Below are 12,466 nucleotides of genomic sequence, written 5' to 3'. Positions count from 1 at the left end.
TGGTCGAATGGGTGCTTGGACGGCACGGAAACCGCTAGGCATCTGTATAGAATGGCAAGCGAGAGAGAAGAAGAATAGAGGAGGAAAGGGCTCACCTATATATACCTTTTTGGAGGGACTGATCAGGTGCATTCGGCAGGTACGTCAGGCCTGGAGTAAACACATGGTGAGCGTGAACAACCGAGAGAACAACACGCTCGAGCCTGAACAGACACTGATGCGTCCACCTGCTCCAGAGAATAATGCCAATGTCAGGTCAGGTCTTCAGTTCCTTGCGAGGCATACGTCGACCGCATGATGAACATGTAAAAGAACTTCTACTCAACACACGTTCAGTCCGATATCGCAGGGATTGTAGCCTGGTATGTCAGCGTTGATCACTTACCGTTCCAGGATCGAGATGCCCAGCAGATTTGTATGCTATAGCTGTACGGAGTAGGTGGAAGAGAGTTTTCGGATGTAGGGCGCACGCAACGCCATCATCAATAGTGTACCTCAGCAAGCCTACCTGCAGATAGCTTTGGTGAGGTATCGCATATCATATGTCGTATCTTCATAAGCTATCTCTTCCTGTGTATATGCCTTCGCCTTCAAGGCCCAAATTTCTCGCCTGGCTCAAGCGTCAGATACGGACAAGCCTGCCAGTCACATCCCTGCTTGTATATTTCTGTGCCCCACCATTTGAAATCCTTCATTAACCCGGGGTATATGAATCCAAAGAACACCACAACAAGCGAGAACGCTAAACCAGAATCAAGAGCAGCCGACATGGTCATCGTGTACTTACCCCACCAAGCCGAAGCCCTCCGTCGGACAAGATGGTTGAAGCTGAAACATACCACTGCCCAGATGGAGAAGTTGAGTCCGGTGGCAGGCGGTATCCAGCTCAAGCTTCCGAAAAGAACAGGCAGATTCACCTTACGAAGTATGCTCTTCTTTCGGCGCCTGGCGATCATGAAGAGTATAACCGGCGCAACAGCTCCGATAAGGAACGCCCACACCAGATGTCGATAGAGTGCTCCAGGCCCGAAGAACCTTTGCGGTCCTACAACACCCCAAAGAATGCTTCCATTGAAATGCACTCGTGCAATGGGGCAGTTGAATCCATTGATAGCTTCAGGCGTACAGATGCCTGGAATGTTGATAAACATCCAGTTGAGCACACCAATCTGAACACAGCTGCTAACTAGTGTTGCCGCCATCTGCACTTTGAACAGCAATTTCGGTGGTATCTTCATGTAGTGGCCGAGCTTCATATCCGAGGAGAACTTGACACCTTGTGCCGAGCTGATGTAACAGTAAGTCACGAACACCATGTTAGCAACGGGTCTTCCAGGAAAGACCACACCACAGATAAGCTGACAGATGAGGTAAAGGCTGCTGTGTTGATTGGTGATGGCCATGACGATGCTCACTGGGATGAAGAGGATGGTCGTAATGCCGAGTGCCAACAGTAAACCATACCAAGGCAGATATACCGGATAGTACTCAACCACGAATATGCCGATGGCAAGCATGGCGATGAAGGTAAGGGCGTACCACCACATTGGTACGTCTTCGTAATTGCGCATTAGTCGGCAATGTACGTCTTCACCACTGGTTTCACGACCGTGTTGCTGCCTGGTTGTTGGTTGGCCATCTGTTTGCGGAACGGGCGCATAGCTAGCCTGCACACCTTTCTCGTCTCTTTCACGATATGCCTCTTTTGACTGTTTCCAGATGTCACGTCCGTGCCAGCAAACAGTATGTGTTACCAAAGCCGCTAAAGCAGCGAATTGAACGCCGTAGGACAGTACGTAGGTAATCGGCAGGTAGACCCTTGAATAGCCCTCGTAAGCTGTTCTGTCGAACACGAAGTCCGAGGTCAGAATCTTGCTGACGTCGTATGGCTTGCCGGTGTTGTCAAAGACAGCGGAGGAAAGAATCGGAAGGTAAGCGGAGAACAGAGTATTGCTGTAATAGAGTATTGGTGCGATAATCCACATCACTAGTGCCAGACCGCCAATAACATTAGCCGCTGCCCACCAGGGTGTCAACAGAGGAGAGCCGATATAGGCGATCTGTGCCCAGTCGAAGGTGAGCGGGAACAGGCCCAACCCCGATGCAACGCCAAAGAGGTTCGAAACAACGACGTTCTTCGGAGCGAACCAAGTTATGACATTGAAGTAGCTCAGCGCTGGCATCAGCAAGCCGGGCAGAAAATACCAAGCAAAAGCGGCGGCCCAGACATATACGAAAAATCGATATCTGGAGATAGTCCAGCCATTGGCAGATTTGTTCTCGTTGGTATGCATGGTGGTGAACATAGCTGTAGACATTAGTGTACCTGGCCAGATCATAGCTGCCGGCCGTACAAGGTAGCGTCTCGTCAAGCCAGCAAAGGCATATCCGAGGATCTGGGTAGAAATGGTCAGAAGCAGCTGGTACAGTATTGTAACATCCTGTTTGTAGAACTTGTGCTGCTCAACAATGACATCTGTAGCGAAAGCGAAGCCAAAAGAAACGTTGCTGCTGATGTAGACGCAAGCGTGCTCCTTCTCGTTCCAGCTTCCTTGTGCCAGCCAAAGCCGGAGCCGACTAGACCAGGGCTGGTCACCAGAATTGCGCTTCTGGCAATCGCCATAGATGAATGTTGTCTCTGGGTCATGCGCACGCTTGAGAAACAGGTCCCAGGTGCGGCCCAGAGGATGTACCAGGACGAGTGCGATTACAGGCGTGATTGCCACGCTAGGGTATCGCAGTGAAAAGAACAAGTTCGTAGCTGAGCCTGCAATTGCGAAGAGCATGGACAGGATCCACATCCGAGGAGTATTGATGGACAAAGTGGTATTGTCAGTGTTCGGTACTGAGGCTCTAACCTCTGCATAAGGAGAATTATCCTTATTCTGCGTATCCTCGTCATCATTTACATCGTGCATGCTGGACCCGGACGAGTGGTCATGGTGACCTGGAGCCTCAATCGGTACAGCAAAAGAAGCCTTGCCGTCGAGACCAAGGCCAACTTCGGTGCCTTCTGACTTGCGCCGCCTTGAATGGCGCTGATACTCGCAGGAAGTTGTTCGACGTCTAGTCAACAAATCTCCGTATCCATTGGTAGTCTCTTGCCTGGCAGGACTGCTCTTCCGGCGATTTCTTGTTCTGTGGTCTCTTATCCTGTCTTCATCCGAATCATCGGGCGAGGCCGATGGTATAGGCACTGCGCCGTATGAGCCTGTGCCTAGAGCAGGCGACGACCGCATGAGCAGCGGATTCCTCGACATGATGGCGGCTCGGAGTGTTGACCATATGCTGGTGGAAGCTGCATCTAAGGGGAAGGAGGTGAAGGAGCTGTCTTGTGTCACCTGCGATTCGTGGCAGGGTGACTCGGAAGTGTTCGTATGCAGACCGTCTGTACTGCCACGGACATGTTGGGTATGTGCTGTCGCAGCGGTATCGGTGCTGAGGTCGTGAAGTTCAAGGGACTGTAAGGAGCTAATTATGTTTGCACGGGGTTGAGTGTTGGAGCTCTCCATACAAAGTTACGAATCATGATGCCAACATCTCGGGCAGGTGTGGTATTGAAAGGCAAGCGCGACCTGCAAGGTGACGCTTGACAGGCAGGGCATGCATTGCCTGCGACGGCGTGGGGCATGACGATTGTGACTGGCGGATTCAGGCCCAGCCCATGCACAAATTCACAGGCCTGAACGATCTAAACTTTCGGCACGATCCTCGCTCAAGATTTCATCCAGTTGAGGAGCTTGAAGCCCCGGATCAGCGACCCTCAGCTGATCAGATTGATAAGATAAATGCCTCATGGTGAAGCGGTCGGATATGCTGTTTCGAAACAGGAGATCCATATCACGTTTGTGGTTCACCTTCTTGACCACGTCTTTAGAAGTTATCAACGACAATCGTGGGTAGCCAACATAAGTAGATACGAGACTTGTGTTCAAGAAAACCATGACTTGCTAAATCTCTCACATAGAGAACCCCATCAGCGTCCGTCACATGGAATCGGGCTTCTCTCTTCTTCGTGTATAGACTAAATAACCACGAGCTAACAGCAGTGCCTTAAACCCATAACGCCCAGCGACGGCATCCTCCTCGATGTATCAAGAGCGTGCCCACATGGAGCAAAGGTTGGGCCACGGATCGAGGGCATCATCGGCCTCATAGAGGACTCTACCAATAGATCATCTCGAACTCAGGCATGTCTTTCGTGGCTTGTTTGCCTGTACCACGCGTTGCTGCCAATGCAGACGAACTTGGCAAGGTCTCAGAGCCGACCATGCCTTGAGCCACCCGAGGTAATCCTTATATGCGCACGATACCGAGAAGTTGATTTCAATCAGACGAGAGCTTGTTTCATCTTTGCCCGCTGCCTGAACAATGAACAGTATGGGGTAATGACACGCCTCAGATGAGTGGTAGAGGTCCTCACGAACGGTGTTCCATGTACAAACGGTGTGCGCTGGCCGCCCAGCGTTCCTCCAAGGATTAGCGACCTTCTCCTCCTGGTGTCTTCCAGGTAAATGGCATCTCGCGTACCAATGGCATTTCTCACTCACACTGGCGGTCCTTCTCAGACCGACAGCCAAGACTACACCAATGAAGCTCAAGAACCTAACGAAGGTATTGCTGGCCACAGCTGGTGGGACCGGGGTATGAGCAACGACCACAACGATCATCATGAAGCGGACACTCCTCGGCCGGGTAGTGAAGAACATTTCTGATCTCGGAACGAAAACATGTGTGTAGTCGAACTGAGGGCGTGGTCGACATAGCCCGAAACCAATGTGCGACCCTTGCAGTGGCGCAAGAGCTCAAAACACTTTGTCATGTTCTGCATGTCATGAATCATAACATCCCGTCGCGTTCAGTTTGGGAAATATGCTCTTTCCAACGGCACTCTTTCTCCTTCCCAAGCAAGCCAATCACTCCTCGTCGTCGGCAATAGACCCATGGCATTGACCTTCCACACCCCCAGCGCTAGTAACAGACAGTTCATGAGCACATACACAGCCTTTACGCCCAGCATCTGACTCTTGGTTGACTCCGCCTCAAATCTCGCAAATGTAACGTTCGTCGCTGCGATCGCTTGTAAAGGACTCTTGAACCTGTATATTGTTAGCACTCACAGCAGTAAAATAGCAGATCGCGGAACCATACAGCATAAACACCATCATAATACTGAAAATCTGCAAACCATTCCCACTCATATAGCCCATAATAGCCTGCATAGGTAATTGCTTCGCAGGGCCCAGCGCAATCTCCCATGACTTCTTCAGCTTCAGTGTATCCATTTCTTCCTGCGTAGGTGGCTTTCGCGCGGACTTCTCGCTCTTTTTAGAGACAGCTTTGGAGGAGAGGTAACCTGGCGGGTCTGGTAGGCTGTTTGCATTCTTGGATCGAGATGGTGGGGGGCTGTTGAGTTCGACTACCCATTTTGGAGGCGGCGGTATACGTTCGGTCGACATGGTGAGGGCTGCCGTGTCTAGAGTACCTGGAAAATCTCAAGATTTTTGGGCCGGAATCTGGTAAAATCGTCGTTGATGTATGTTCGCATTGGAGGAGTAGCGATAGTATCACTGAGGTCGCCGAGGCTGCTGTGAAGCAGACAAGGCTGATGTCTTGGCGCATACGACGTCGAGCCTTCCGGGCGACGAGATGGTCAGGGGTCATCATGTACTTCCATCTAGCACCAAGTTCGCTGCAACTACGGTTTATCGTCGAGCCTCGGTGACCTACAATTCGGAGGCGTTCGAAAGAGCCATCGTCTCTCGTCCATTCGACCATGAAGTCCCTTCCATCGGTGGATTGAAGTCAGCATAGCCATTCTCGAAGATGTCTACTGGAGACGCCAAACTTTTTGCCCGTGGCAAGGTCGCCGAGCTACGGGCCGAGCTTCAAAACAATGGCAAGAAGGACAAGAACCATGCGGCGAAGAAGACGACTCTCAAGAAGATCGTGGCCAACATGACCATGAGCAACAATGATATGGTCGCACTGTTCCCGGATGTTATTGGCTGTATGCAACTACCAGTACTAGAAATCAAGAAGATGTGCTTTCTCTATCTTCAGAACTATGCTAGAATGAAGTCTGAAATTGCTCTGCAGGCGTTGCCGGTGCTGCAGCAGGTGAGCAGCCCGGATGCCCGTGGAATGCAAAGCTGACCACACCAGGATCTTGAGGACTCTAACCCATTAACTCGAGCTCTAGCGCTCAGGACGATGTCATACATCCATGTTCGAGAGTTTGTGGAGGCCACAGTAGGGCCATTGAAGAAATTGATGGCTGACAGTGATCCCTATGTGCGGAAGACAGCAGCTATTACTGTTGCGAAGATCTACGACCATGATAAGAGACTGGTCGAGGGATCAGATCTCATTGACAGGCTGAACCGGATGCTGAAGGACGAGAACCCTACTGTGGTGGCCACAGCGCTTTCATCCCTTCAAGACATATGGGAGAGGAGCGAGAACATCAAGCTAACCATCGATTACACCAGCGCATCTAAGATAGTGTCCATCCTCTCCGATTGCAACGAGTGAGTAGTTCTCGAGACTCATGGACAATGCTAACGTCGTTAGATGGTCACAAGCATATATCATGGAGGCACTGATGTCCTATGTCCCTCAAGAATCGAATGAGGCACTCCTTCTTGCAGAACGAATTACACCGAGACTATCTCACTCGAACTCGGCTGTCGTCCTTACAACGATACGTGTCATACTTTACCTCATGAACTACATCTCCGACCAGAGGAAAATCGATGAACTATGCAAAAAGCTGTCCCCGCCATTGGTCACCCTCCTCTCGAAGCCATCAGAAATTCAGTATCTGACACTGCGAAATTGTATCCTGATCCTGCAACAGCGGCCGGAGGTGTTGCAGAGCGATATTCGAGTGTTCTTCTGCAAGTACAACGATCCCATCTATGTCAAGGTCACGAAGCTCGAGCTCATATTCATGCTCGCCAACAAAGAGAACATCTCGGTCGTCCTTGCCGAACTCCAAGAGTATGCCACGGAGATCGACGTACAGTTCGTTCGGAAAGCAGTACGAGCTATCGGCAAGCTAGCCATCAAAATTGAGCCTGCAGCCAGGCAGTGTATCGACACATTGCTTGGCCTAGTCAACGCACAGATCCCATACATTGTGCAGGAAGCGACAGTGGTCATCAGGAATATCTTCCGAAAATATCCCAACCAATACGAGTCAATAATATCAACAGTCATTCGGCAAGTAGACGAGCTCGACGAGCCAGAAGCCAAATCAGCTATCATCTGGATCATCGGCCAATACGCAGATCGAATCGAGAATGCCGACTCACTGCTACAAGACTACCTCGCCACATTTCACGAAGAGCCAGTTGAAGTCCAGCTTGCTCTGCTCACAGCGACTGTTAAGCTCTTTATACAACGACCAACGAAAGGCTCATCACTAGTTCCGCAGGTTCTCAAGTGGTGTACAGAAGATGCTGATGATCCTGACCTGCGAGATCGAGGCTTCATGTACTGGCGACTGCTGTCAACTGACCCAGCCACAGCCAAGAACATTGTCATGGGCGACAAACCACCCATCACAGCCGAGAACGAGAAGCTAGATCCTCTCACGCTCGAAGAATTGTGCCTCAACATTGGCACTCTAGCTACTATCTACCTTAAGCCCGTCCAACAAGTATTCCGCACAGCGAGGCCTCGGCGCCTACCCGAGTCACCAGCTTTGCAACGACGGAAAGAGGAGTTCACCAGTATGGTTGATACCTTGGACTTGAACAGCACACCTATGACCAATGGCAATGCTGACGGACACCAAGCGGCCATTGATGCTGCCGATGATTACTTCAAGAATCTGAGTCTGAGCGATAATTCTGGTAACGATCTGTCGAGTCCGACGGCGGGCACTCTGCCGAATATGGGATATGTGGTCAATCAAAATGCGCCAGATCAGGTATATAGGCCAGTTGCAGGGAGTTCGAACGGCGATCTGCTGTTGTGATCCATGATACCAAAATCTGTTTTCGGAGCACAGCACCCTTGAAGTCCCTACTTACCACCACGTTTTGATGAAGCGAAGCGGCCCAAGCCATGAATGCCCTCATGCAGCATGCGACCTTGCAGACTAATCTAATTCTGCACCTCAAGTCAGTGCCAACTCCTCGTGTTCACTTCTAAAAGCTCCGTCCTGCGCATATGAACAAATCCGAGAGCGATTTTCACTCTCCACAAGCTGTTTTCACTTCGCCATTGCTCGATAAATACAATACCACGCAAAATCTCACCAACAATTGATTACTTGGTGGCATGGTCTAGTGGTAAGACACCGTCGTGTTGTTCAACAGCAAGATGAAATCTCATCACGTGGGTTGGTAATTGCATTCTCTGACTTCAATACTGTCTGTCTCGTCTGGGGCAGATTTGACAGTTACATGGGCAGGAAGAGTAAGCGGCCAACATACGACTCTATCCTCTCGAATCACCACAGCCTCAGACAGCACAGTGCGTTTGCCGTGCCTTTCAAATTATCGACTATTCAGTCAACCATCCTCATCAATTTCACCATTCTAACCTCTTCGTCCTCAACAACCTCGCCGACCTCACCGACCTCAAGGATCTTCATCAAACTCATCAAACTCATCAGCCTCATCAATCTCAGCAGCACTGTCTGTGCTAACACCTTCCAACCTCATCGACCTCAACACCATCCTCAACCTTAGGGCATTAGTTCCCTCTTTACAACAAACCAGCATCCCAGCAAACAACAACGCTACCAGGCAGCATCTGGAAGCACCGTTAGGCCGGCCGCCCGCGAAAGTCTTCGCAACCGGCAAGTATAGGAGGGGAGACCTGAGGGCTCGAAAGAGTTCTAGCATCAGCACACCAAACCGCCGATGTATCTCCCACTAACAAAGTCCCATGTTGAAGTCAGAGAATTGCATTACCAGCTCACGTGTGTGAGGTTTTATCGGAGCTTGACTCCACTCGCAGACGGAGGTCCTCAGTTCAAATCTGAGTGCCACCTTGATTTCTTTTTGCTCTTTACCTTCTTCATCCTCCCTTCAAATCTTGCTAGGACCACAGTCAAGTCTCATTTACTCGCAGCAGTCAGTCTCGAATGTTTCCAGTTTCGACAAAACCGATCACGCCATGAATCACCTTCGCACCTTTACTCGGCTCGGCGTAAGCATCTGCATCTCGGGCTAGCGCACAGCCGTTTTCGCAAGACACAAAAGATCAATGTCACAAATATGCACCTCAAACCGGTGGTGTGGCCTAGTGGAAAGGTTCATCTGTTCAACTCTTTAGTTCTGGAAACATGGGTTTCGATGTTCTTGGTTGGATCAATGCCTGTTACTTTCACTTCGGTGTTATAGCAGAGCTACGTGGGCGCTCTAGCCCTCCAGGGTTATTAAACATTTTCTCTTATGACGGCCAGCAGGACTACCAAAAAAGTGTTCACAGCACTAGACGCTCTCTTTGAGGGCTTTTTTAAATCTAAACATATCTGGATCAATGCTCCTATGGAGTACTTTTATATATACGGGCTTCTGGGGGAGGGAAGACTCTTCAGAAGCGTCATAGAAGGTCGAAAGGACTTCGTCCATCGGGCATAGCTGTGCGAGCAGCTGTGATCTGTTGGTATCTTCCACTACTGAAGTCCCATGTTGACCAGCGATAACATTCGACCCTATGCAGAAGGAGGTGTTAGTTGAACAGATGAAGATCCTCGGTTCGAGTCCGAGTACCACCCAAATTTCTTTTTGCCCTTCCACTCGAGCTCTTCTTCCACGCCCATTAATTTCACGCCTTCTGCGACGTTCATTACATTTTGGCACCCCTAGCGCAATGCACGTGCCATACACGTTGCTATCAACCCAAGGCATAAACAACCCATGCCACAAACCTGCGCTTCACACCAGTGGTGTGGCCTAATGGGAAGGTTCATCTGATCATTCAACAACAAATGACTTCTTACTGCATGACATGTCGATCGTCGATAGCTTTACTCAATACTCATCAGAAGCCATACTGATGAGTTACTTGGGCAAACCAAAAAGTCTTCTGCAGAAGCAAACAGGCAGGACAGAGGCTGAAACACGAAGAAAGTTGCGATACCATCGTGACTTGTGTTTCGAACAGTATGGTCCATCAGGATTTAGACTGACGGTCTATCAGAGGGAAGCAAAGCTAGCGGAACTCGAAGAACGGTTGACTGTTGTCGGGAATGCTGTCTCAGGATGTTGACCAAAACATCCGAATACGAGGCAGCGGTAGCTTGACAAAGGGAGAGAAGACCCTCGAGATCTCAAAGACCTCACCTACCGGCATCCTAGCTGGTAGCATCTTCGACTATCAGTCTCATGTTGAGTGCAAGTCTATCGTCGGTCGTTCCCATGTGTACGGAGGAGTCAGTTGAACAGATGAAAATTCTCGGTTCGAGTCCGAGTGCCACTATTTTGTTTTTGCTTTTGCTCTTTCTCTCATAATTCAACATCGGCTTGGCTTCTCCTCGTTCACAAGGCAGCTACAAACGGTGTTTGCGGAACGCACGCATTGCTGACCCCAAGATACATCACCTATGGATGCTGTAGTTGCTTCATTTGCACATCGGTAGCTGAATGTTTTGAAGCCAGGTAAGATTATGTTTCTAAGAAAGTTGAGACACGCAACGCGTTCCGAGCTAGTCTCTAACAGTCTTAGCGCGCTGTTCACTCTTAGACCTTTACTCACGCGGCAACTTCGATCGAACACAGCTCATTACCCATGCAGCAAGTTCAATCAGATCCCCATCGTGGAAACGCGTATGCTGCTCTCGCAATCTCATCACGACCAGAAGGGACGTCTATCATGCTTAGCGATACCAACGGAACCATGTATCCCTTAGTTGCAGAGAAACGCTCACGGGAGGCCAACGCATATGCCGTGACTGTTCAGCTTCCGCAGTAGTCAGCTGGCAGACATATCAGAGAACGTTGTGTTCCTTCGATATATCCGATGCATCATGTCATGATTCTCTGAGACGGCTCCATCTACTTTGGAAAACGATTGAGGCTCTTGAAGCTGCGATGCTCTTGCCCGGCTGCCGCCAGCAGCAAACCACGTTTCTCAAGTCAAAGTCAACACGGCAGGCGCGATGAGCGCGAGAAATATTCCGGACTCTTCTGGCATGTCTGGGCTGACTGCCAAACATATGTCCTATCTAACAGCATCCTTCATCATTCGCTTGTATATCACTGCCTTTCCGCTAATTCTCTTTCGCTTGTCGGTATATTGTCTATCACTGATCATTAACTAGTCCATCCGCAAGTCCAGACTTCTTATAACATCTCGGCATCAAGCATGCGCACTGTAATGAGTACACCAGTCAGCCCGAAGACGATCGCTGCCAAAAGAACTCAGGACGATCTACACCTGGACCATGACGATGAACACCGCAGCGCCAAACGAGCCCGAAATGATCCTGCGAATGACACGAACGATATCGTACGACAACCATTGCCTGACCACCTCATGGCAAGCAGACAGAGAAGAGGCGGAATTATAGACTGCGAGGACATGCTACCGGGTGATACAGAACCTCAGCCCGCAATGGTAACAATCACAAGCGAAGACCGGCCTACAAACCTGCAAGACCTACCCACTGAAATCCTGGAGCTAGTAGCATAGTGTGCCCTTGCACCTGAGCTCAACTTGGTCTGCAAAGTCATGTTACAGAAGCTAGGGAATATGGGGGACCTTCGACGGGACATGGCTGCTCTGGTCTTCAGAAAGTGGCCACTTCCCTACCAACTATCGCGGACAAAGAAAGATCAAGACACAAAGTTTTACATGGACCTCAGCAAGTTAGGCTTGCTGTCGTCCGTCGCCATGGCCAATGCCCTACCAGATCTGGATGCCTCAGATCGTGCCACACTCCAGGGCCAGTTTGGCGACTCGAGGTGGTGCAGTCTCGATTTGCTTCGAGAGGCTGCCGACAAAGTGCTCATGGCGTGGCTGGAACATAATTTCAGCGAAACTGAAATGTGCTGTCAAGACCGACTAAAGCTCGTGCAACTGCAGCATATCGAGGACTCTGATACACGACGAGGCTTGTTGACGACCGATGGTACGCACAAGCTGAATGTCGTGGAGCCGTACAGCATCGAAATTGCTTGCAAGAATTGGCCTACCCAAACACACCAGGGTTGTGCTCACGCAGGCAGGAAGACTTGCCCTTTGCGATCGATCTCAGCGAGGCTGTTCGAATTTCCTCGCACGCCAACTCATATACTTGAGCGGCTCCACAATCCCGCTTTGACAGAGGTACTCCGTTCATATCAGCATTATCGAAAACCCACGTCATTCACGGTATCTGAAGATTGGTCAGCGAAGCGCGAATTTGCGCCAATGGTACGTGCAGCCTTCATTGGTGCTGTACGACGTAAAACACCATTGCTTCAGCGACTTGTTCTCAACGAGCCAAAACACACCGAAAATCCCT

The 12,466-nt window shown here is 50.1% G+C and overlaps 4 protein-coding genes across 4 annotated transcripts; 2 read left to right on the top strand and 2 right to left on the bottom strand.

Moving 5' to 3' along the window:
• Positions 1–590: 590 nt before the first annotated feature.
• On the bottom strand, positions 591–3,260 carry PMZ80_008267 (uncharacterized protein; the record flags this gene model as incomplete). The annotated part of the gene is made up of 1 exon (XM_064876668.1): positions 591–3,260. The coding sequence occupies one exon, from the start codon at positions 3,258–3,260 to the stop codon at positions 591–593; it is 2,670 nt and encodes an 889-aa protein (XP_064727975.1).
• Positions 3,261–4,858: 1,598 nt separating this feature from the next.
• PMZ80_008266 (uncharacterized protein) lies at positions 4,859–5,459 on the bottom strand (the record flags this gene model as incomplete). Its single annotated transcript, XM_064876667.1, has 2 exons — positions 4,859–5,099; positions 5,152–5,459. 2 exons carry the CDS (start codon positions 5,457–5,459, stop codon positions 4,859–4,861), a joined length of 549 nt encoding a protein of 182 aa, XP_064727974.1.
• Positions 5,460–5,826: 367 nt separating this feature from the next.
• Positions 5,827–6,534, top strand: PMZ80_008265 (uncharacterized protein; the record flags this gene model as incomplete). Its single annotated transcript, XM_064876666.1, has 2 exons — positions 5,827–6,120; positions 6,166–6,534. 2 exons carry the CDS (start codon positions 5,827–5,829, stop codon positions 6,532–6,534), a joined length of 663 nt encoding a protein of 220 aa, XP_064727973.1.
• Positions 6,535–6,592: 58 nt separating this feature from the next.
• Positions 6,593–7,984, top strand: PMZ80_008264 (uncharacterized protein; the record flags this gene model as incomplete). Its single annotated transcript, XM_064876665.1, has 1 exon — positions 6,593–7,984. One exon carries the CDS (start codon positions 6,593–6,595, stop codon positions 7,982–7,984), a length of 1,392 nt encoding a protein of 463 aa, XP_064727972.1.
• Between the last annotated feature and the right edge of the window lie 4,482 nt (positions 7,985–12,466).

This window comes from Knufia obscura, assembly GCF_036327395.1.
Source record: "Knufia obscura strain CCFEE 5817 isolate CBS 148926 chromosome Unknown scaffold_10, whole genome shotgun sequence".
Classification (NCBI taxonomy): domain Eukaryota; kingdom Fungi; phylum Ascomycota; class Eurotiomycetes; order Chaetothyriales; family Trichomeriaceae; genus Knufia; species Knufia obscura.
This window is presented reverse-complemented; position numbering and strand designations above follow the sequence as displayed.